We start from the raw sequence: 26,636 nt of genomic DNA on the forward strand, positions 1-26,636 counted from the left end.
GTAGGAAATGTGCAACTTAATTTTGCCGAGATTGCAGATTAACCTGGAACGAGGGAATCTACCAAATCTACATGTAGTCATTGTCTGGGTTGCAAAATACTAAAAGAAAATTTTCTCTGTAAATGAGCAAAAAAGCTTGCAAAATATGCAAAATAGCAGCTCCTTTCCGGTAATGAGACAACTCTGGTAGAGAAGTCGTCCTCATGGAGTAGTAGAAATATATGCAGTTAATATACACTACTCACAACAATGTTAGGGATATTTGATTTGTGGGTAAAATTTCAGGATGAACCTAAAATACCCTCTAACCTTTACAGGTGAACTTAATGTGACCTTCTCTGACCTTCTGAATGCACGTGTCCTGCTCTTCAATGTTTCAGTACTTTTTGCACAACTTGCTGTTCTCTAACAAGGAGCCTAATGGCAAAATTCACAACAGGAGTTTGATCCATGAATCGCCCAATACATTTCCTGTGTCAATTAGAATTGCTATTTAAACAGTCCTCCTCATCATGCTGTTCACATTTGGACATCATGAGACCAAGACGACACCTAACAACTGATCACCAGTACGTCGCCATTGTGAGGCTTCAAGCAGGATGTTCTCAGACAGAAGTGACCACTGAGCTTAGAGTGTCACAGTGTCATCAGCAGGTTGTATCAGAGATACAGAGAGACTGAAGGAGTCACAGAAAGTGGCATTTATCATGTAAAGAAAGTTAATACAAGGCACTTACTAATGTATTGTGATTCTCCATATTGCTTCCTTTGCTGGCTGGATTCATTTTTCAGTCACATTATACACTGCTTGTTTCCATGGTTACAGACCACCCTGCAGTCCAGCAGTGGTGGTCGTGCTTGCTCAATATAGGAAAAAGCACCGGCCTATGTGCGCTCCCATGGTTCCATGCTTTTTTCTATAGTGTGCAAGCACGACCACCACTGATGGATTGCAGGGTGGTCTGTAACCATGGAAACGAGCAGTGTATAATGTGATGGAAAAAAGAATCCAGCCAGCGAAGGAAGCAATATAGACAATCACAATACATTAGTAAGTGCCTTGTATTAACTTCCTCTACATAATAAATGCCACTTACTGAAGTGAGAGGACCCCTTTAATGCCCAACTTTCATCATATAATATCACTGGAGCAGGAACTTTTTACGTTTTCCATAAATTTCACCCGAAGGGCAAATATCCCTTACATTTTGTGAGTAGTGTATATTTATTTCCTAAAAAAGCCTTTAGGCGACAAGACATATTATACAGCGTCTCCCATTAAAATGCTTTGAGGTGATAAGCGGCTGACAGACATATATGGTGCTGCTTATCTCCATGGGATATAAAAGTGTCTGATAAAATACACCCTGTTCAGTCCATGGTTCTCCAGCAGATATTTGGGTGCCACCTGGCAGAAGATTTGTGTTTTGGTACGGCCAAGTCCTGACCATAGGAGGTTGTGCCGCTCATGCACTAGCACTAGTGACCAATGAGGCTAATGATTGGCTGAGTGTTCACGGGACCAAAGGACATGACGTCATCGCTTCCTGTCCTCCAGGAACTAGAAGCTCTCGGGACCCCATAGTACTGGATCGGAGGGGCCTCTCCTTTATTTTATAAGCCTGAGTGTTGAGCGATTTTCCATTTTTGCGTTTTTGTTCTTTGCCTTCTTGGAGCCATAGATTTTTTTCTTTTTTCTTTCACATAGCCGTATGAGAACTTGTTTTTTGCGAGACAAGTTGTACTTTCTAACGGCACTATTTATATTGCATAAATAGGATGTAGTGGGAAGCTGGAAAATAATTCCAAATGTGATGAAATTGAAAGAAAATGCAATTCCACCACAGTTTTATGGGTTTTGTTTTATCTGTGTTCACTATGCGGGAAATAGGACTTGTGCTTTTCATTCTCTGGGTCGGTACAATTACAGCAATACCACATGTGTATAGTTCTCCTTGTGTTTTAATAGATGAAAAAAAAAAGAAAAACTTTGGAAAAAATTATCTGTAGTTTTTATTGATACCATTTTGGGGTGTGTATGACTTTTTGATCTCTTTTTTATGATTTTTTTTTCCCTTATGCCATTTATCGTATGGGATACTTTTAAAAAATATATTTTAATAGTACGTGCATTTTTGGATGCTGTAATGCCTATAATGTTTTTTTTTATTGTTTATTTATTTTGATTTTGGGGAAAGGGGAGTGATTTGAATTTTTATATAATTTTTGAATATTGTTTAAAAACATTTTAAACTTTTTTTTTAGGCCCCCTAGTGGACCCCAACATGCAATGATTAGACTGCAATTTGTATCAAGTAATGGAATTTTACCCATTACCATATACAAAGTTCAGTATATTCCATTAGAGTGCTGCCACCTGCAGGCCTGAATTGGAATATACCAGTAATAGGCCTAGAAGCCTAGCAAAGGCTCTGACTCATTAATGCAATGGAACGCCTTCCCTGATCTCAGCCAGGGGAAGGCGTTCCTGCCCGGGAGACGTGTGCAGTCATGTTTTTCGCCATTCGGATGAACCTGCAGTTGAGCACGGCATCTGAGAGGTTGAATGGTAGCTATGGTGCTCACTCCACTTTGGAGGGGCTCCATCTTTAAAGACTTGACATGTGACGTACTATTACGTCACATGTCAGAAAAGGGTTAAAGGGGATATCAGAGGCTGTATCCTGAAGACGGCTGTGCACTCAAGGCCTCTCACAAATACTTATGAATTGAAACACATTTGCAGGGAGAAATGGTCCAATATTCCTCCTCAGCGCTGTGCAGATCCTCTGTGCAGCTACAGGAAATGTTCTGCAGAGGTGAGTTCTGCTAAAGGGTGATATACAGGTTATTAAATCCAAGGGTTCACTTACTTTTTGACCCTGCACTGAGGACGTTGACACTGTAGCCATGAACGATACAACCGTTTTTGCATTAGAACTCAATGCACACGACCGTATGTATTTTGCGGTCCGCAAAACACGGATCTGCAAAAAATACGGATGATGTCCGTGTGCATTCTGTATTTTGTGAAAAGGAACAGCCAGCCACTAATAGAACAATACTATCCTTGTCCGTTATACGGACAATAATAGGACATGTTCTATTTTTTTTGCAGAACAGACATGCGGACATACGGAAATGGAATGCACACAGAATAACTTTTTTTTTTTTGCGGACCCATTGAAATGAATGGTTCCGCATACGGCCCACACAAAAAATGGATCGGACACGGAAAGAAAATATGTTCATGTGCATGAGCCCTTATTAGTTTAGATTATTCAATTATTATTAGATTATGTTTGTCTATAATTGTGACCGAGATAAATCTATGCAGTTCTAAAGGGTTCACTTACTTTTTTTTTCCAGCTGTCTCATGTGACTTATTTTAAGTGGATTTGCGCACCAAGATCCACTTAAAAAAGGACTGTGTGAACATGATCTTAAAGGGGTTCTGCAGTCCTTTTAAACTGATGATCTATCATCTGGATAGATCATCAGCATCTGATCGGCGAGGGTCCGACACCCGGGACCCCTGCCGATCAGCTGTGTGAGAAGGCAGCGGCGCTGGCAGTAGCGCTGCGGCCTTCTCGCTGTTTACCGCAGCCCCAGTGACGTCACGACTAGTATCACTGGCCTGGGCGCGGCTAAGCTCCAGTAAAGTGAACAGAGCTTAGCCGCGCCCAGGCCAGTGATACTAGGGCCTAAGGGAAACCGAGAGAAGGCCGCAGCGCTCCTGGAGTTCAGCTGCCTTCTCAAATAGCTGATCGGCGGGGGTCCCGGGTGTCGGACCCTCGCCGATCAGATGCTGATGATCTATCCAGAGGATAGACAGTGGATGAAAGTTAGGTCGACTGGACAGGTGCACTCATTGTAGCATCCTTCGTGATTAATTTTTTTTTTTAAATGGCCTTGATGCCCATAGCAACCAATAAGAGTTCAGCTTTCATTTCTGAAACGGCTCTGGGAAAATTAAATCTGCGCTGTGATTGGTCGCAGCGGGCGACAAGGACACTTTATGTTTGCTTTCAGTCATTTAACAAAGCTTTAAGTCCTGAAATGAAGGAAAAAAAGGTTTATCAAAAAACATTTAAAATGGCCTTGTTGCCCATAGCAACTAATAACAGCTCAAGTTTCATTTCTTAAATGGCTCTGGAAAAATGAAAGCTGCGCTGTGATTGGTTGCTACGGACAACAAGGACACTTTTTGTTTGCTTTTAGTCATCTAACAAAACTTTATTCGTCCTAAAGCATAAAAAAAAAAAAAAAAAAAAAAGGGAAGAAGTACATGTGTTTTCCCAGCTGGAACAGATTACATGTGTTGTTATGGGAACAGGCAGAGAGCAGAGGCTTTGGCCTAGTTGTCCCCATAGTCGGCTCTGTTACTGTGGCAACTGATCAGATAGCATGGCTCTAGGCCGGAGGCTGGCAGGTTCTGTCTGCCTTGAAGGAAATGTGTCCTTGTTGCCCATAACAACCATTTTGTGACTACATTTTAATTTTTTTAGGGCAGGGTAGAAATGATATGTTTAGCTGTGATCATACCTGCCAAAATGTTAAGGCCCTGTTCACACTGCGTATTTCACTGGCAGAAACTTCTGTGGTTTTTCGTTCTGAATATTTTGAACCCGCTCACGGTTTAGTGTCATTGAATGGAGTTAAACCACAAACATCCGTCCAGAGGCGGGCGTCCGTGCGTCAAGAATGGACATGTCCTTTCTTGGCCCAGTCCCGGCTTTAAGCCACAATGGCAGCGCAGTCTCCCAAACGTATCATCATTGGAGTTGCATAGCTGCCAACTGTCCCAGAATTTGCAGGGACTGTCCATAATTTTCAGAGACAGTCCTGGCAAATTCAGGCGGGGCTAATGATAAACCCACCCATAAGTGGGTTTTTTTACAGGCTGAGTCGGGGCGTTCCCAGGGGTGAGGTTTTGGATGCCCCGATTTTACCAAACTAAACATTGGGGAGTATGCAGTTGGTAAATTAGGCCTTGCCCTGAAAATGGCCCAAAACAATGCGGGCCCCCCTTTATGGCTCACATAAGCCCTGCCTATTTATTGCTGGGACTATCTCTGAGAATTAGGGACAGTGCCTGAGGATTCGGGACTGTTCCACCAACTTTTTGGTGCGGAATCTGCGCAAAACTCCATTGTCAAAAGACGCTGTGTAAACAGGACTTAAAGGGGTTACACCTGTTCCGTTCTGCAAAATACGGAATGTACACGGACGTCTTCTGTATTGTTTTGTGGATAAATTTTTGCGGACCGCAAAATACATACGGTCGTGTGCATGAGCCCTAAATTATTTTGTAGAGAGTAGAAACCTCCTTTACGGCCATCTCTCTAGGGGGCAGCTCCTCTCTGGCTGTGCATCTAGTGACCTCTAGAAAAGTCAGGATTTCTGTATTGATCTCATCCAGTGTCAACACAGAAACTGCAGACAATGGCGAAAAAAGATCAATAAGAGCGGCAGATGTGGAGGGGGTGACCCCGGATCGATGAGATAGCGGACAAATTATAAGACGGTTAGACGACACATTATCTGCAGCCACAAATAACGCTGTAATTATGGAGTAGTGCGGCTGTCATTATGGGGTAATGCGGCTGTCATTATGGGGTAATGCGGCTGTCATTGTGGAGTAGTGCGGCTGTCATTATGGGGTAATGCGGCTGTCATTGTGGAGTAGTGCGGCTGTCATTGTGGAGTAGTGCGGCTGTCATTATGGAGTAGTGCGGCTGTCATTATGGAGTAGTGCGGCTGTCATTATGGGGTAATGCGGCTGTCATTATGGGGTAATGCGGCTGTCATTGTGGAGTAGTGCGGCTGTCATTATGGAGTAGTGCGGCTGTCATTATGGAGTAGTGCGGCTGTCATTATGGAGTAGTGCGGCTGTCATTATGGGGTAATGCGGCTGTTATTATGGGGTAGTGCGGCTGTCATTATGGGGTAGTGCGGCTGTCATTATGGGGTAGTGCGGCTGTCATTATGGGGTAATGCGGCTGTCATTATGGAGTAGTGCGGCTGTCATTATGGAGTAGTGCGGCTGTCATTATGGAGTAGTGCGGCTGTCATTATGGGGTAATGCGGCTGTTATTATGGGGCAGTGCGGCTGTCATTATGGGGCAGTGCGGCTGTCATTATGGGGTAGTGCGGCTGTCATTATGGGGTAGTACGGCTGTCATTATGGGGTAGTGCGGCTGTCATTATGGAGTAGTGCAACTGTCATTTTGGGGTACTGCGGCTGTCATTATGGGGTAGTGCGTCTGTCATTATGGGGTAATGCGGCTGTCATTATGGGGTAATGCTGCTGTCATTATGGAAGGTGGATTAAAAAAAGCTTTACTCACTGAACTCTGACCCCTTTAATGACATCAGACAGTACATGAAAAAGCTAGACCCAGCCCTGTACCTCACATGGATCCAGAGATCTCCCCACTCATTGCTCCAATTGCTCTGATAGATTCTCTTCATACTGGGAGCTCAAGGGGTTGTGTCCTTTCTGCAGCAGCTCAGGAGGAGTGTCCTTTTTCGAGGGGGGGGGGCTGGTCTATCCTTTCTGCAGCAGCTCAGGAGGGGTGTCCTTTCTCTAGGGGGGGGGGGTGTCTATCCTTTCTGCTGCAGCTCCCTCCTTGTAACTGTCACCGCTTCCAACAGTAGACACAGCCGGTAGCAGTTGAAGGATGGAACTGAGCATGTGCGACCACCTCAGTAGATGGACGTGCACATTGCTACACCGATTAAACACCAGGGGGACGCCATTAAAATAAAACAAAGAGCACAAGTGGAGCATTTTAGTAACAGAAAGTAAATTACAAAGGTGACTTGTTTTTTAAAGCTCCATTATATTAAAATAATATTTCATGGAGGCACAACCCCTTCAGATCATGGTTGATTTCATACAGGGGGGTAACTGTAAGCCTGGATTCACACACAGTGTATTCTGCGGTGTTTACGTTGGTGTGGTTTTCATGACTTGTTTCTTCTGTACAGTAAATATTAGCTTTTTTTTTGTTGCCATTTTTGCAGCTTTTTTTTTTATACTGACGCATTTTTTTTCCAATGCCATTTACAACACTTAGGACTGCAGGCGCCCTTTGCATGCATTACCTCCTCAGGAGACATCTGACCGGCAGTGTTTGCTCTTGAGGTGACACTTTCATTGTGAGAGGGATTTTCTCATCTCATCCATCCCTGCAGAGCACCTATTAATAGAAGCCGGGGAGGTCCTCCTCTGCCCCCGCCATGCTGAAAAATGAAGAGAGCGGCAGAAATTGGCAATGTTTCACAGCGGGTAATTAAGAAATTGAATTAGCTCAGGAGCTGCGCTCGAAATACTGAGCTAGAACAGAATTAACCCTAAGTGGGGACTTTAAGGTCAGGTTCACACAGGTGTCTTTAACACCTTTTTTTTTTGTTTAATCTCCAAAAGGGTTGTACAAAATAAGGCATATTTTCCATTTACTTGATGTTAAAACAGAATCCACTTCCATTTACTCCCATAGTATGGAGCCACCTAGTGTTCACAATGTATAGCAACGTGCACATCCACCTGCTGGTGGACTCACGGGCCCAGTCACTCTCCCAGGTTTCTACATAGAGATCTTCTGTTCACCGAAGGGCACCCAATAGAAATAGCTTTCTCAGGAAAGGAGCATAGCCTCTGTAGTAGCATGGCAGTAGTGCTGAGGAGACTACTTCTGCAAGGGTAGGAAGGAGGGACTATATTGTTAGCTCCCAGAGGCAGAAGGAGACTGATTCTGGCCAGAACACATTGCTAGGAGTAGCAGAAACAAGGTAGAAAGTTTGTCATGGGGTTCAGGAGCTTCCATATTTTTTTTTTCAAAGCCTGAGAAACCTGACCTTTCTCACCCAAGTGCAAAAGGATGCAGTCTATAGCAGGCCCTCTCCGTAAGTGAAGGGACTCCCATTAACCAATCTCCATCCTTACAAGACAGAAGGCCCTGCAAGGGTCGGGGACAAGATGCCGACTGCGGTCAAAACTGAAGAAGAGTCTGTAGTTGCTCCGGCTTCCACGAGAGCTTTCAGTTGAGGTCTGGCTCCACCCTGGAAGGGGACGCCAAGGGGTTTGCAGAGGGGTAAGGAACCTAATGGCCACACAAGCCCTTCTTAGACCCCAGGGGGTTGCCCTTAAAGGCGCTGCGTCCTGTAAGTCCTTGTGGTGAAAAGCGAGCTTTAAGTGACGGCGGTTTGGCATCATTATGGCGGCATGTTTTACTATAGACGCTAGATCGTCAGTGTTATTCAATGCGGGAATTCAGCTATACTGCTTCTCATTAAAGAGACCCCGCAGTGTATAGAGACGAGTTTTTTCAGGCAATGCTTCATGGGAAAAAAAGTATGCAAATTAATTCATACCGGCCAAACCAGACAGCTCTGATCATTTGCATACTTTTTTTCCCAGAGACCTTTGCCTGAAAACAAAAAGCCTCCATATACCGCTCAGTCTCTTCAATGAGAACCAATACCCCCCTGACGTATTGCTAGGGCATCTCACCCACCCACCAGTACCGTACCGACGAGGACTCCAAAACAGTGCTGTCACGGATGGTGTTGCAGAAAACAAGAAGTAACAATCCCTTTTGGTTATTGACAGCTGATTTTTTGGCTATACCTGCTAGGTATGACACTAACCCTGCTACCCTAGCAGAATGGAAACCTGCACTTTTCCCTGTGTTTTCGTGGCAGCCAGAAAGTGAAAGTGTCTCCAGCCCATCAGAGCTTCATAAAACATTAATCTTTATTGTCTACTGAAAAACTGTGATTAAAAGATACCGACGCGTTTCAAGCGAACTGTAACGTGTTCCTAGCCGTGGCTCGAGTCCTACTGGGGTAAGAATACGTTTACAACCAGACAGCCATCCTCATGCCTATGACAAATCTCGGATCCTGGCCGCGTGCACGCCACCATTCTTTTTCAAACTCCTTTAGAAATGTCCTGTCCTTGTCCGCAAAACGGACAAGAATAGGAAGTGTTCTGTCTTTTTTTTTTCCGGGGACGCGGAATGGCGTGCTGATTGCATCTTTTTAAAATGAATGGGTCCGCATCCGAACCACAAAAAATGCGGATCAGATGCAGACCGAACATACGGTTATATACATGAGGCCCAACTAGGGCTGCCACCTTTCCCAACAAAAAATACCGGACACGTTAAGCCACTCCCCAAAGTGGGTGTGGTTGTGGGGCATGGCTTAACATGGGGTGTTAAGTCCCTATGTCATAATGGGACTCCCATTTTTAATAATGCCCCCATTAGTGCCCCCCAGTAATATTAGTGCCCCCAGAATTATTAATGCCCCCATTAGTGCCCCCCAGTAATATTAGTGCCCCCCGAATTATTAATGCCTCCATTAGCCCCCCCGAATTATAAATTCCTCCATTAGCCCCCCCCGGAATTAATAGTGCTCCCATTAGCGCCCCCTCCAGTAGTAATTTCTACTCCACTCCAGGACTGACGTACTTTTCTTCATCTGTTTTGACTTGTGAGTTGCGCCACATTTTGCCTAAAAAGTTGCACTTTCATGGAGACGTGCGTCTAATTTCAGCTCGCTGGCGCAACATTGTCATGTGCATACTAATTAGACCTATCTTAGTGAATATGAACCTGTCTTACTGAAAAAGAGCCGCTAGAGGTCAGACTAATAGCAATGCGCCGAGTCTAATTCATGAAGTGCTGTGAGAGTTTGAAAGGGGTTATCCAATCCTGAAAAAAAGTCCCCCCATATGCCGGGCCCCCCTGAATATACATACCCTGGTCCCCGCACCGCCGCTGCTGCTTCTCTGTAATGTCCTCCATTATCCTAGGTCTGCTTCTGAGTGCCTGTGAGACAGTTAGGAAGCAGATTCTCCTCTACTTTCTGCAAACCAGATATTCATCAGGCACAGAGCAAAACTGCTAAAAGTAATGCCACATAGAAGTTATATAATGGCCAGAAATTGATTAATGCATAGTTTGTTAAACGCTCAGTGCCATATCCAATATCTTGATGTCAGTTCCCCTTTACACACGTTGAAGAGAACATTTATTGCTGATACAACCACATAAAATGGAAACCATAAAAACTACACAGGATAATAAACGGCGCTAGTGATATACCCAGGAGTACACTCCTGTATATTGATGGACCTCAGCCTTCCTGCACACTTAGTATTCCGTTTTTTTTTTTTTATCTAGACTCCAGACCGGAAGAATACGGCAACCAGTAAAGGAGAAGATTCTGCGCGGCTGAGCAGTGTTTGCAATTCTAATATGTGCAATGAGACGCGTTGTATTAAGTCATGGGCCGGTGGCGTCCGATCCCATTACTGCAGGACTAAAAGGGCACAGAATACAATCCTATAAAATGCCAATTACATATGAGGACAGAAAATGCATCTCATCTTAAAGGAGCACTATCAATGTGTGCGATTGTGAGTCAGTGTATGATCATGAGAAACGTGCACACGCCGCCGCTGCTGTACTTCCAATGATTGGAGCCTGGCACTTGAAGAGTTACCAGCAGCTGGGACACAGTAGGGAGAATCTATGCCAGTTTTTGCCTATTTTGTACCAAAATTTCCGACATTTCTCCCTTTTCTGCCACATTCATCACTTTTCTAAAAAGTGGGTGCTGGGCGATCAGAGGCGGTCCGACACCCGTCACCGACGCCGATCAGCTGTTTGAATAGAAACATGTGTCCATTTTTACCATCCGTGCTTCATCCGTAATTCACTGACGTCGCTCAACTGAAAATTAATTTCCAAAGAATCTCCTATCGGTCTTCAGGGAAAAGCGGACGCACCGTGGTGTGTCCGTAATTTTCACTGACCCATAGACTTCTATGGGCATGCTTGGTCCACATCACGAATCAAAGTAGCGCATGTCTCCGTGACTGAAATGTGAACAGACACATTTAAATCAATGGGTACGCGTGCTGTCCGTGGAAAGTGCGGACAGCGGACGTCAGTGAAAAACAGAAATGTGGACGAGGCCTTAGGGTGTATTCATAGGTGACAGATTTGTTATAGCAAATTCTGCGCCTGCCCCGTTCATCTGAATTGATCTTACAGAAAAACATGAACTTGCTGCCAAGACCCCACCCGGATGAATGGAGCCGATCCTCAGTCTATCTGCCAAGTATGAATATCCCTAAAAGCTTTGGCATCTAGGGATTCTACGGATATTACATGCAGGCGCTGCTTCCCCCGCCACACACCTGGCGGAGGTGACTAAGGATCAGCATGGGATGCAGATGGATCACACCCAAGATATTACTCCTCTTACCATCAAAGCTTCTGCGAGACGTCCTCGGGCTCTTCTGTGTCACCTGCTGCTACTTTACAATGTCCGACGCACAGACATGTAGGTGAGATGAATAAGTCAGAACTGATGATGCATCAAAAATCTCCGAGGCGGCTTGTCGGCTCAACATTTTGGCCACGATACCAAGACGCTGTGTGGCTGTACTGGAGCATGCTTTATTTTAAAGATGTGCACATAAAATCCTAATAATCTGTAGATCCCGGGAAATTTACTGCAGGCAGAATGGTGGATGTGGAGGTGACTCCTTAAAGGGGTTTTCTGGGACCCAGCAGATTCCAATTTAAAGGGGTTCTCCGGGCTTTTACTGTTGATGACCTATGGATAGGTCGTCAATATCAGATCGGCGGGGGTCCGACACCGTATGAGTAAACTGTACATCGGTCACATGCCCTAAGTCAATAGGGCTGAGCTGCAATACCAAACACTGCCACTATACAATATACGGCGCTGTCCTTGGAAAGCTGTGGGAGTCTGCCCCCTCAAACAGCTGATCGGCGGGGATGCCGGGACTTGGACCCCCGCTGATGTGATAATGATGACCTATCCTGAGGATAAGTCATCATTATCTTTTCCAGGATAACCCCTTTAATTGCATGGAACCTACCTGTAGGAGAAACCTCGTTATATACGTGGTATTATATAACACAGTGAGGGGACAGTGGGTATTTAGTGGAAGCTGGGGTTAGTGAGGAAAGTAGGGAGAAGACTGGGCAGAAGAAAAATAGAGCTGCTGGTAACAAGAACCTCGAAGAAGAAAAGAGCCAACGCAGCAGCACTCTGCAAAGGGAAATAAAAAGTGCAATAATGCCATGATTATAGAAAACACTCTGGTGCTAATGCTGCGCTTATTTTGCAAATTTGAGATTCTTGGCAAATACATTTTGTACAAAATTAGTTGGGCCCGTCTGCTAGCGTCAAGGTGATCTCTAACCTAACACTGGATCCTAACTGTTATGTGCCATAATGGCCACCATGAAATTCAGGGAGTGCCGGTTCCACATGCATGCTGGGTCCACTCTGCTTTTTACCATTTTAGGTGCCATAACGGCCTCCATTAAATCCAGGGATGCAGGTACCAACATGCATGCCGAGCCCACTCTATACCTCTCCTGGTGCCAAATGGCTTCCAATAAATACAATGAGAGCAGGCTACAGCTTTAGGCCTCATGCACACGACCTGTTGTTCGGGTCCGCATCTGAGCCGCAGATTTTGCGACTCGGGTGCGGACCCATTCACTTCAATAGGGACTCAAATGATGCGGACATCACTCCAGTGTGCTGTCCGCATCCGTTGCTCCATTCCGTGGCCCCGCAAAAAAAATATAATCAGCTGTTTTTGAAGGCGCTAGCAGCAGCGCCGCGTCTTCTCTCAGCTTTCCCTAGTCCAGGGACTGACACGAGTGACTGGGGCTGAATGCGATACCAGACATAACCGCTATACAATGCCATGAGAAGGCCGTGGTACACACAGGCGAGCTGGTGCTTTCTCGAACAGCTGATTGGTGGGGGTCCCGGGTGTCGGACCCCCACCGATCAGATACTAATGACCTATCCAGAGGAGAGGTCATCAGTAATAAAACCCCTTTAAAGGCTCATTCAGACGACCGTACGTTTGTGTCCGCATCCGTTCTGCAATTTTGCTGAATGGATGTGGACCTATTCAATTCTATGGGGCCGCAAAAGATGCGGACATCACACCAGTATGCCTGTCCGCCTCCGTACTTCCATTCAGCGGATCCTGCAAAAAGATCGAACTTGTCCTATTCTTGTCCGCAATTGCAAACAAGAATAGGCATTTCTATCATAGGACTGGACGCTCCGTTACGCAAAATTCGGAACGCACGTGGCTGGTACCCGTGTTTACAGTCGGATACAGATACCATTGGAGTGCCCATCGTGAAGCGCCACCCTGACCAGACGGGGGGGTCACTAGGTGGGTTCATTCCCTAAATGGCTGCCAAGTGATCCTAAGCTGATAATAAGCAGATGATGAAGGCGAGCGCCTCCATACACCTCGCACCGGGCGCAATGCCCCCTACGTGCCTCAGTAGGCTCCTTTGAAGCCGGTCACCGCCCTGAGAGTATTAATGATTAGTACGAGGCCTCTGGAGATGAAAGGCTGCTCTCCACTCCTGCTCCACCACCTGCGGAGGACTTCAAACACAGGTTGTATTGTCTCGCTGTCACAATGGGGGCTCTCACGGATCCCCCCCATCAGCCGCCACCATGTGCACGCCCCACCTCCTGCCCCGCTATTATCAGTCTGTACACAAAGTCACCAATATGTAAGTACTAAAACTATTAGAAAGAATAGTGAGTAACGGCGCAGGTCTCCGAGGTCTCGCTCCACTCCAAGTTATAGCACTTAAAGGGGTCTCCCATGTCCTATAAAGAGCATAGGTGATCATTATATGATCTGTGGTGGTCTGACTCCCCCCGACGATCAGCTGTTTGAAGCCCCTCACAGCTCACCAAGTACAGCGCCGTACATTGTATAGTGGCTGTGTTTGGTATTGCAGCTCTGTCTTGTTGACGGGAGAAAGGTCATGTGACCAACGGACGTGGGGCACCACAGGTCGAGGAAAAAGTTGGTACTGGGTGAAAGACCCCCACCGATCAGATATTCATGACCTATCCTGAGGATAGGTTGTCAATATGGAAGTTTTGGAAAAAAACCTTTAAAGGGGTTGTCTCATCATGGACAATGGGGGCATATCGCTAGGATATGCCCCTGTTGTCTTATAGGTGCGGGACCCGCACCTATATAGAGAACGGAGCCTCGCAAGGTGGTGGCTGGAGGACTCCGGTCCGGCCACCACCAAACCGGCTCCCCATAGAAGTGAATGGGAGTGCACCGCGCATGCGCAGCCCCCGCTCCCATTCATTTTTATGGGGCTGGCGGAAAAAGCCAAGCCAGCGCTCGGCTATTTTCGCCGGCCCTATAGAAAATGAATGGAGGGCGGCTGCGCATGCGCAGTGCGCCCTCCTTCACTTGCGGGGCTCCGTTATCGATATAGGTAGTACCCGCACCTATAAGACAATGGGGGCATACCCTAGCGATATGCCCCCATTGGCCATGATGAGACAACCCCTTTAAGGTTCACGCAACCGTAGGCGCAATATACGGACACTGGCCGTGTCAATCCCGTATCACGGACCCTTTGACTTGAATGGGGCCGCAATCCTCAAGATATGGTGTGGTGCGGAGGGACGGATCGGAAGCGCTTCCGTTGACTTTTTGGTTCCATTCCCTATCTTTTGCGGTATATATACCGTATTACGGGATTCGCCCTGGCACAGATGGCTCACGTTCGTGTGAATGTACGTCACTCCAAGGACCTGGAAGGCAGAGATATGGTCGGGGGCTAAGTGCAGCTGCAGGGTGGTCAGAGCGCCCACACATCAGGAAGCCCCAGTGATCCCGTCGACTCCATGCAAGTGAATGGGCTTTACTACTGCTGCAGCCCCTTCGCTGTGCAGTTCTCTAGGGTCCTGTCAGCCAGACCCCCACTGATGACGATCACTTCATGTAGGACTATACATATGAGGGTCTCTGACCCCTGTCCAATCAGGCTTCCAAAAAGGCCTGGGATGGTGTCTGTTGAAATGCAAGGGTTAATGTGGCGGTCAGAAAGAAGGCCTGACGGGACAGCCGGCCTGTGAGGAGCGGAGGATCGCTGCCAGTAACCTGCAAATATAGGAAAACCTGATGGAGCAAGACATCTGTGGGGAGAAGGGGTTAACTGGCACCTGCACAGAGCAGATGATAGTCCTCGGTAATGGGAGAGGCTGCAATTACTTTAACTGCGCCGGGCTCCGGTGTGTCTGAGCTGCGCCAAGTCACCCGGCGGTATGTAGGATCTCCCTGTCTCTACCGCGACGCGACACCTTGTGCCTTAGGGTGCAGGTTTCCTCTGAGCAGCACAAACAGGCTTGGGCACCACAGTCCCGTGAGAGTCAGTGGTGTTCCGGCGGAGCGGCCTGCCGGATCCGTGCCAACGCTAGTCCGCCGTGCCCAATTCTCTATAATGGGGGTGGTCCGGAGGTCCGGCCGCAGCACGGCAAACACGCCGAGAGGCGGCCGGACAAAAACGACAGCACGCTGCGGTGGGCTAGCGTTAGCACGGATCCGGCAGGGAACCCTGCTGCCGCAAGTGTGAAAGTAGCCACAGATAGGTTGTGGTTCCTATCTGTATAGTGACGAGTACATTTGGCATAGCAGAGCTGACAGTGCAAAGCAAGGTCGTTTCCTTTTACAATTCCGTGGGAATATCCTCTCCATAAAAGTTCCAGTAAGTGTGACCCAGTTCTCCATCTTGCCCGGTCACGCCATCATTTATCTGATTCATTCCTATTAAATTTTATCACCGCTGACTCAATTTTAGTTTAGAAACCAAGTAGATGGAGAGTTAAAGCCCAGTTCACACTACAGGAGATGGCGCACGTTGGGGGGTCATTCACATACAGATATACGCCACTTTTTCCCCCTTTTTCCACCGCTCACACCAGGTCTGGAGAAGGTTTATAATTTTTTACGCCTGTTTTTTGGGGCATAAAAAATGGTCTAAATCTACAATTTAGACAAGTGTAAAGTCTGCCTAAGTTAAGTAGAGGCCGGATGAACCGCCAGCGCAGGGGGGATGAAGACCGGCATCCCCCATTGTTAGTACACAACAGGGTTTTAACCAGGTGACAACCGCGATGTGCAGCATCTCAAGTGGTTGTCGCGGGCCCATCTCATACCCTGGAGGTAGCGGAAATGGAGCCCAGGCCACGACTATATCTGTGATAACCGTCATACTCCTCCCCTCCGCTCCTCGCACTGGCAGCCATCAGTCAGTTCAAATCAGTTTCATTTGTCTGAATTAAAACATGAAGGGGGACATAAATCTTCTACGTGTGAATTCACTCCGACAAGTCCGGCCGCCTGGCTGCACACAAAGATGAAGAGCAAAGTGTAGTACTGTCAGCAGCCACTAGGGGGAGCTTACTGCATATGTATTTACCTTGCTCACATTGGGGCAGATTTACTCATCCTGTAGGTGGCGTAATCTTAGGGGGTGATGCATCAAGCGCGCTGCGCCAGAAAAGTGGAGTCAGTTTGCCTGTTTTGTCGTTGGCACTAAGGTTTATGACACTTTGCACCATTGATAGGGTGTTTTGCGCCATGCCTAGCGGTTTGCATTTACTAGGGGCGGCCAGGGCTACATTTGTAGACAGATTTATCATTGCAAAAAAAAAAAAGGATACTCTAGTGCCCTGGTGATGTACATATCGACAGAGCCTTCACATTCAATAGGATCAGACTGAAAAATCCATAGGTATTGCATGAGACAATTTTTTTTAAGGAGAATTTGTCAGCATGATCAACCCTATTAAACCAGCTTACTGCCTGATAGAGTTGATTCTGCTGATGAGAATGAGACCTGTCTTGTGAAAATCAGATGCAGGGTTCCTGAGAAAAAAAGACTTTTATTCTTTATGCAAGTGAGGGCTTCAGTACACCAAGGGGTGGGGCTTAATCCCCCTGTGCGGCTCTGCGCTGGCCACGCCCCTCTGTTTCCTGAGGGCTTTACTTGCATAAATAATAAAAGGTCCTTTTTCTCAGGAACGCCGCAACTGATTTTCACAAGACAAGTATCATTGTAATCAGCAGGATTAACCCTACCAGTCAGTGTATATGGTTTCATAGAGTTGATCCTGCTGAACCGGCACTTTAAGGCTAACCTCCATAGATTGAACTTTCCATTCCTATTTCCTATATTTTTCCCATGCTGCGCTAGTTCCCTGGAATTTTCTACCCCAATTAGATTAGTCCCCGACAGCCACAGGTTTAAGCGCGCCCCGGAAACACATATTTCTACGTAGGCCCCTGGCACGTCACTGACACCCGTCCTTTTATCAGCGTCACTCCTCAGAACCTGATCCTTTCATTCAGCCCCGCTCCCCACGCTTTTTTCTTGCATTTTTGCCCATAGGCTAACTGAAAAACAGTATAAAGAATATATGAGATTACAGCGCCATCTGGTGGTAAATGAGAGTACTGACGACAACTTTTAGGCAGAGTCTGTTTTTAACATGCCATCAGTTTTTACGCCACCAAGGGGCTGGTGTGGACTTTTTAAAAATTTCGCAAGTGATAAATCTGGCTAACAATGTAACTCCACCCACAAAACATTTGTCCGCCCCATAGCAAATTCCACTAAAAACCACATAAAAAATGAAAGCCTACTTCCCCGACCAATGACGGACTGGGGTGCCTCGGGCCCACCAATAAGATGCATTCTTGGGGCGCACTGTACAGCTACATGCGAATATTACAGCAGCAGGACGCTCAAGATGTTTGATAATGGAGGTCCCTGCAGCGGGAGAGAATATTGGGTGGCGGCCTCTGTGCCCCGAAGTCCCCTCTGCCACCCGATGTGTCTGGATTAATAAACTGGGCAGTTTGCGAAATAATCCCCCCAGTTTCTATATGGACAGTGCACGGTGCCATGTGCCACTTGTGAGGGTCTGGGGGCCCACTCTTAGACCTCATACACATGACCGTGCGCCAGCTGGGCCTGTCCTGCGGACTGCAAATTGCGTTCCGCAATGCACGGGCACCGACCATGGAGCAACCGCATGTGGATCGCGGATCCATTCACTTGAATGGGGTCCACGATCTGCATCTAACAGTCCGCACCGCAAATAATTTTTTTGCATTGCGGAGGCACGGACAGAAAACCCACAGAAGCGCTTCCGATCCGTGCCTCCATTCTGCACTGCATCTCCCGGATTGTGGACCCATTCAAGTGAATGGGTCCGCGGGGTGCACACGGCCGGTGCCTGTGTATTGCGGACCCGCTGTGTGCATGAACCCTTAGGCCGAGTTCACATGAACGTGTGTGACCCGTGCCCATGCTGCGGCCCGCAATTTGCAGTCCGCAGGACAGGCCCAGCTGGCGCACGGTCATGTGCATGAGGTCTAAGAGTGGGCCCCCAGACCCTCACAAGTGGCACATGGCACCGTGCACTGTCCATATAGAAACTGGGGGGATTATTTAGCAAACTGCCCAGTTTATTAATCCAGACACATCGGGTGGCAGAGGGGACTTCGGGGTACAGAGGCCTCCACCCAATATTCTCTCCCGCTGCATGTAGCTGTACAGTGCCCCCAAGAATGCATCTTATTGGTGGGCCCGAGGCACCCCAGTCCGTCACTGGTCGGGGAAGTAGGCTTTCATTTTTTATGTGGTTTTTAGTGGAATTTGCTATGGGGCGGACAAATGTTTTGTGGGTGGAGTTACATTGGTAGCCATATTTATCACTTGCGAAAATTTTTAAAAGTCGCTAAAAAATTTGACAAGTCCACACCAGCCCCTTGGTGGCGTAAAAACTGATGGCATCTTAAAAACAGACTCTGCCTAAAAGTTGTCGTCAGTACTCTCATTTACCACCAGATGGCGCTGTAATCTCATATATTCTTTATGCGTAGCCTATGTTTTTCAGTTAGCCTATGGGCAAAAATGCAAGAAAAAAGCGTGGGGAGCGGGGCTGAATGAAAGGATCAGGTTCTGAGGAGTGACGCTGATAAAAGGACGGGTGTCAGTGACGTGCCAGGGGCCTACGTAGAAATATGTGTTTCCGGGGCGCGCTTAAACCTGTGGATGTCGGGGACTAATCTAATTGGGGTAGAAAATTCCAGGGAACTAGCGCAGCATGGGAAAAATATAGGAAATAGGAATGGAAAGTTCAATCTATGGAGGTTAGCCTTAAAGTGCCGGTTCAGCAGGATCAACTCTATGAAACCATATACATAATGCACGATCGCCGGCCGGGGGTCAGCTGCATCGGATCGCGGACCCATTCACTTTAATGGGTCCGTGATACGCCTGTTCCGCAAAAAGATAGGACCTGTTCTATCTTTTTGCGGAACGGAAGTACAGGATGCAACCCCACGGAAGAACTCCGTAGTGCTTCTGAGGGGTCCTGTTCCGTGCGGCCGTTCCGCTATTCCAGATTTGCGGACCCATTGAAGTGAATGGGTCCGCATCCGTGATGCGGAATGCACACGGAACTGTGGCCGTGTATTGCGGCCCGCAATACGGCCACGGATCTCACACGTGTGAACTAGGCCTTACTCAAGGGCCCACTGGCGGCAAAAAGTCAAGAAAAGTGTGTAAAGAGTCTAGAAAGATGCGGTTATTTTATCCGACATCAGCCATTTCTGGGAAAGCTGGAGACCAGGGGGGCCACATCCATGGTGCTAGAAAATCAGCATTTTTCCCAGGGACCCTATTTTCTAGGAAGCCCCTCATTCATTTGTGCTATATCTGCACTGCAATGTGGAAAGGGTTAATACCACTGGCCGAGCTATAGGGGTCGCAGTGGTCACAACTGCGACCGGGACCCTAAGCCAGGGAGGCCCACAGGGCCCCTCTTGCCGGTGGCGTACGGCTGACTATGCATTGCCGTCCTCAGGATGGGAGCGATGTCTGCCTGCCCCGCCGTTACCTCTGGTAGGCTCCAGGACCAGTCAGAGGCCGGCACAGGTGGAGTGATGACATCATCGTGCCACCTGGGTCGGGCAGCGTACGGCTCAGAAAACAGGCCGGAACAACCAGTGCAGCGCTGACAGCAGAGGTAAGTATCTGCGTTTATTGTGTTTTTTAATATACACCATAAAATGGGGGAGGAAAATGGGGCACTATGGGGACCATGGGGTGTGGTGGGGTCCACTATGGGGCCATCTACCATGGGAGAGGGGAACACTATGGGGCCATCCACTGGCGGCACTGGTGGTGGGGAGAGCACTATGGGGGCATGATTTTTCACCAGTTTTTCCTTTAGTTTTACATAGGGCTATGTTCACACTGTGGGTTTTGTATACTGCAGTTTTGGCCCGTTCATACCCCAGCTGTGTATAGGTGAGAATCATACTTCGAGGGTTTGCCATGTGTGCCACTCACAGCATACTGATGACATTTTTTGGAAACTGACACACCTTTTATTAGGCCACACCCCTTACCCCATTTGCCACTCCCCTTTCGCACACCCTTTTGCCCCCTCCCATCCTTCACCCTGCCCCTCATTGCACTGTGGGATCCTGCATCACATACAGTCAATGTTTCCAGGAGAAAGTAGTCCTCCATACTGTGCGTGAGAGATCGTTTGCCAAAACTTCCGGGACTCTAAGAGTCTCCGAGATTCTCAAGGTAAGTTGGCAAGTAGGTGATAGATCTTGTTTATGGGACACCCCTCAACTACCTAGACCACCAAGGATGTTGGCATTAACCTTTTCTATGCCCTAGATCGCAGGAATATGAGATAATAAAAAGTCTGTGCAGTGTCCCACTTGGTGATCTGCGTGGGCACTTTACCAATGTATTGATGTATGTACCCTGTATATCCCAATAACAGGCTGGTAGGGTGTTATTCCAACCCTTCACCCCTAGGTGGTGCGGTCATCACTTAGCTAGAACAGGAAACAGGAAGTAGTTAGAGAGTGCGTGTCTGAGAGGAGCAGTTCAGCCCTACTCCATCATGTAGCTGCCATGTTAGCCCCTTGGCTCTGGCCAAGTCAAGGGAGCAAGAAGTACAGATTTCAGCAGCACAGACCAGCGAGTCTACGTCTGAATATCGGGAAAGTTTAGTGAAGGTGAGAGCTGCCTTAGCCAATGGACTTCACAAGCACCAGTGACCAGGAGGAACTTAAAGGTCCCCTGGACACAACAGGATGATTATTGAGCAGAATTATCCTTTTTCACTAAATGCCTTCTGGGACATAGTGAACCTGAATACTTCAGGAGAGCATCCTGCATCAAATAATGTAGCAGAGAGTTTGCCTGCCACGAGGGAGAACGCCCTTGTTGGATTGCTCAAGATAAAGTAAGGAAAGCATTATATTCAGTACCTGAGTGCCAGAGCACAGACAAAGCAAAGACTAGATATTGAGAGAAGGAAACTCCTTAAAGTACAATTGCCAAGCCTGTTATAGGATTACAGTGGATGTTATTGGGATTATCAACTTTGCCATCTACATGAACTGTATTGACTACCTGGAGACAAGTGATTCAAGTAAAAGTTTAATTGTTTTACTACAACTGACTCCTCATCTTTTCCACCACCAACCTTTGCACCTAACGGTGCTGGCGTCACGAACAACACAGAGGGCTCAGCCGCAAAGCACCTTAAATACCCATTACCATCAAGGGCAACTCAACCACCATCTGGCTGGTGTTCCCTGCAATAGATAGTGCCCCGGAGGATTTAGTGCTGTCTTCCCCTCCACTGCAGGCCGGCCCAGGGGACAACTGAACTGTGAGGACTACTACCTACCCTCACTCGGCACACCATCACCATTACACTCACATAACACCCATAGGGCGCCGGCGTTGCACTAGGATGTAATGTGACATATTCCTAAGGTTTTACACTGTCTTGTACTATCTGCATAGGCCGTAAGCTAAATTGTGAATTCATCCAGAGGGAAGGTAGAGCTTAAAGCGTACCTGAGTTTTTTTAAAAAAAAAAGTTTGCGTAATGGCTGTGCTTCTTTGTATAATCATGACTGTGAAGAAATAGATCTTTTTTTGAGCTTCCCTAATGTCTTTTTCATCTAAACTATGCCCTCTTCAGTTGCACAGCTATATGCATTTCTCTCACAAGCTGGGGGCGTCGCCTTTTTGTTGAATCTGCCAGCATTGTACTGCTGTGACATCCTTTCCCTTACTTTCCACTATGTTTGTTTTCAGCTTCAGAGCTCACTCTACAGATGAGGCAGGAGAAATCGCCCTTACAGACTCGAGGGAGCTTCTCTGCTCTTCACAAGCTGTGTAGAAGCAGCTGATTTATCAGGCTTAGCTAGTTCTGCCCCCCCTACTTCCTGTGAGCCGTCTTCTGTGTCTCTGTTACTAGGCCCCATGGATCTTGCCTGACACCAGCCAGTAGACTAAAAATTAGGTGGAAGTTTTCAAGTGGACGGAGGAATATTTTTTAAAATGAAGTGATTTATAAATTTGCTCATTAGGCCATTCTCTATTAATGAAATTGTATGAAAGTACGGCGACCCTTTAAATCCATGGGCTCGGCCTCTGTTGCTTTAGTTAGTGCCGTCTGAGACCGAGTCAGCTGCTGAAGACGCCACAAGTCCTGTCCGTCCGAACCAGACCATCTGTTGCCCATGTGGCCACCAGTGAACCCCTGTGATTGTATTAAGCTGAAGGATCCCTGAGATTGTTTGGCAGCTGAAGGAGGAGGTGCATGGATTTAGTCTGTGAAGGTAACGCACGTTTCCAGATTCTAGACCTCACAGCCCTGGTTAGGGTGTTTCCTACAAGTCGGCACCTCACATGCAGACGAAAGTGGATTTAAGTGGACCCCTCAGCTGCAATGGGATGTAAGCAATTGCTATGTAAGAACGTGCACCTCAGAGGAACCGTGGCGGTAACCCCGTGATTCATCCAGAACTTGTTGCAGCTACTACGATTTGTGCCTCCATCCTCTTGTGGAAGTGTTTGCAGCTTTGCAAACAACTACTACTCCAATCTGTGGCCTCCTCGCCACTATGCCGAAGTGAGGGAGTAGGATCCAGCCACCGTGAGCACCATGACAACCACCACCATTCATACCACTACCACTCCTATCCTCCCCTCGCACTCAACATAAAGTCAGATACACATTCACACACAGAGCAGAACCCATGGTAATACCCCTGCGCATTACCTACGGATTTTGCTGCGGCTCCGATTTGTGCGGCTACAGAATAAAGCGGAGACTTAATAATCACTGGAAAACATTTTATTTTATATAAACAATTTTATTTTTGTACAAAATATATATAGGCGAGTATAAACAGCGAATATCTGGAGCTTCCCATACGATCTAGATATAGACGGTCCCTCCGGGGAGCGGTGCGCCCTCAGCAAGCATTATATGGGGTCTTTTCGCACTTAATGCCTTTTTTTCTGCGATTTCTGCAGTTTTTGTTTGAATAGACCCTTATATCGAAACCAGGAGAACTCCACTAGATGGCCAAAGAACCTCGGCTATCATGTGAAATTTTAGAGGTTTTGTGCGAGGGGGGTAACTTGAAGGCCCCAGTACAAAAACTTGAACCGGGTCCCCCAACTATCATGTAATAGACTGTAATGGTTTCTTTATATAGGCCCAGTCCCAGGGCAGGGGTGTGACCTCAACCATCCCCGCCCATAGTCACACCCCTGCTTATCGTCCTTGTATTAGCTTAGTGTTACAGTGGTTTTCTCCAGGACACCAAAAGTGTCAGAATTCTCTTGATTATATGTGGTGCAGATATCGAGGAAGCTCTATAAAAATGGACGAAACCATTCCCACAAGACAAAATATGTGTACTTAGAGGGGCGCCTTGGTCTAGGTACTGTCATGGCTGCCATTTTATGCAAATTAGAAAGGGGAGGGGTTACCCCCATGACCAATCAAATCACTCCTTTAATTTTGGATTGGGATTAGTTGCTTTTATATATATTTATATTTATATTGCCATGGCAACCAAGCAGATTTCATTCCTATTTTTGAACTGTAACCGTATATAAAAAAAAATATAGCTCTCTTGATAGAATTTTCCCATTCTAATTACCCATAATTAACATCCCAAAGGCAAATTACATAAAGAGACTAAATCACGTATAAAATACAAAAAAACAAAACAAAAAAAAACGATATAAGCACAACACAGTCTGTATACGTTTGGCAAACAGCATTGCTTGTAGACCTGCGGCTGTTGCAAAACTACAACTCCCAGCACTCCCTGACAGTCTGTGACTATGAGGACATGCTGGGAGTTGTAGTTTTTTAACAGCTTGAGAGCCACAGGTTGGAGGCCACTGCTTCAAGGATACAAAAGACAAAGAAAACTATAGACTGGAGTAGCATCTCCGGAATGTTGGTAGCAGTAGTACGTCCTGCGATGACAAGGGGGCGGCAGAACTGAGCAGCCTCCCGTCCAGGCTCTTTTTACAGTGCGAAATAATCAAAAACGTCCCAATTTTTGCCGTTATTACTCCCAGACGTCAGCTTACAGCCGCCGCCTAGTCCTCGTCTCCTCCGTACATGTCCGCCAGTTTGTTGAAGCGAGGGCCCCAGTCATTCAGGGCGCTGTAGTCCTGGTCGCCGTCTGAATTGGAGGAGTTCAAAGAGCTGAGGGAGGCGGCCTCCGATCCGCTGCCTTCATAATCGAACACAAGGAGCGAGTCGTAAGGGGGGGCGGTGGGGTCTTCGTCGGCCGCCTTCAGATTCTGGTTCATGGAGGAAAACGCATTTTGTTAGACTTGTCATTTTCAGTAGCCCGGTGTTTTTTTCTTCTTCTTGCGTTACGTTACACGGGGTAAAACTAAATCACTGAAATAGCCTTAAAAGGCACCTTGTCAGCAGGATCAATCCTATAAATGCTGCTTGATAGGGTTGATCCTGCTGATTAAAATTATACCTGTCATGTGTAAATCGGATGTGGCATTCCCAAGAGAAAAAAAAGACTTTGAGGGGATCATTTATTATACTGAAATCCACCTATATTAGGCGTATTTCAGACGCAGATGGCGACTTCTATCGCTCACGCCAGGTCTAAAATTGTGGGCGCGGACGGGCCAGCAGGCCCGTCTCATTCATCATTTTCTACGCCTGTTTTAGGATGCGCCTCTTCATAACTTTGGCAGATCCTCCGCCAGCTATGGGGATTTATTAAAACCGGCATCTAAAACGCCTTGTGCCCCTTAACCTTTATACATATGAGTACACCGAGGGGCGGGGCCTCAGCTTTCCCGTGCTGGCCACACCCTTGGCGCACTGAAGCTCTCATTTGCATAAAGAATGAAAGTCTTTTTATCAAGAACCTCGCTAATGATTTTAATTTTAATCAGCAGGATCAACCCCGCCAGACAAGATTCCTGGATTAACAGGATTGATCCTGCTGACAGGTGACCTTCAAAGCCTCGTTCACGTGTCAGTGGTCCACGGACAGCACACGTCCCCATTCATTTTAGGCCTTTTTCACACGACAGTTTTTTTTTTCCGTTTAGGCCCCATTCACACGTAGGTAGTGTTGCGGACCCGCAAATTGCGGATCCCCAACACACCCGTCCGGCACCCCTATAGAAATGCCTATTCTTGTCCGCATCCATTCCTGCCCCATAGAGAATGAATGGGTCCGCACACGTTCCGCAAAATTGCGGACCCATTTGCGGACGTGTGAATGGAGCCTTATGGGCTGTTTTTTTGTGTTCCGTATACGCAACCATTAATTACAGTGGTTCCGCAAAAAAAAAAAAAAAACACATACGAAAATTCATCCTTATGTCTTCCGTACCCTTTCCGTTTTTGCGGAACCATCTATTGAAAATGTTATGCCCAGCCTAATTTTTTCTATGTAATTACTGTATACTGTATATGCCATACAGAAAAACGGAACAGAAACGGAAACACAACGGAAACAAAAAACGGAACAACGGACCCGTGAAAAACGAACCGCAAAACACTGAAAAAGCCATACGGTCTTGTGAAAGAGGCCTTAATGTGTGTATTCAGACATCAGTGTTTTTCGCACGGATGCACGCTCTATTTTGTCCGTGTTCACAGATCCATCACGGCCATTATAGTCTATGGCAAGGATGGCCAACCTGCGGCTCTCCAGCTGTTGCAGAACTACAACTCCCAGTATACCCAGTCTGCCTACAGCTATCAGCCTACAGCAGGGCATGGTGGGAGTTGTAGTTTTATAACAGCTGGAGAGACGCAGGTTGGCCAGCCCTGGTCTATGGGTCCGTGAAAACGACGATGCAGCACGAATGCCATCCGTGTTTCATCCGTATTTCACGGATCCTTAGAAAGTGATGCTTTGAAAATGTATTTTTCAGCTGTGCAGGGTCAGCGAAACACGGATGGCACACGGACCCAACGCGGATCGATCCGTCACGGACATCTTCACGGAGGCATCACTGACCACCTGCTCATGGATTTAAGCACAGACGTGTGAATGAGGCCCAAGTCTATTAAACGGTTGCAGAACCCTCCCTTACGTAATGATTTCGTTTTTCCCTAATGTAATGTGATGTCAAAACACGGGGCAACCGTGAGAATAATCACTGTGGGTGGGGAACCCCTTTAGGTCCAGTTGTGTTACCCTACCTCATTAATGAAGTTCCCTATTTCATCGGGATTGGCCGGACGTGGGCGGTACTGAGGAGCCGGCATCAGCGATGGCACATCGCTGCGGGTGATTTCCGGGCGGCCGTCAAGACCACGGTGCAGTTGACTTAGATCAAAATCCTTTAAGAGAAGGAGGAGGTCGTTATAAG

At 47.1% G+C, this 26,636-nt stretch overlaps 1 protein-coding gene across 1 annotated transcript in view; it reads right to left on the reverse strand.

The window, feature by feature from the left end:
- Positions 1–23,090: 23,090 nt before the first annotated feature.
- Positions 23,091–26,636, reverse strand: part of LOC122920361 (cadherin-1-like) — a 48,188-nt gene continuing 44,642 nt past the window's right edge. Inside the window, 2 exon segments of the mRNA XM_044269798.1 lie at positions 23,091–24,581; positions 26,467–26,607. Of these exon segments, the coding sequence (XP_044125733.1) occupies positions 24,375–24,581; positions 26,467–26,607 (348 nt within the window). The 3' untranslated portion in view covers positions 23,091–24,374.

Source organism: Bufo gargarizans, chromosome 10, assembly GCF_014858855.1.
Source record: "Bufo gargarizans isolate SCDJY-AF-19 chromosome 10, ASM1485885v1, whole genome shotgun sequence".
NCBI classification, from domain to species: Eukaryota; Metazoa; Chordata; class Amphibia; order Anura; family Bufonidae; genus Bufo; species Bufo gargarizans.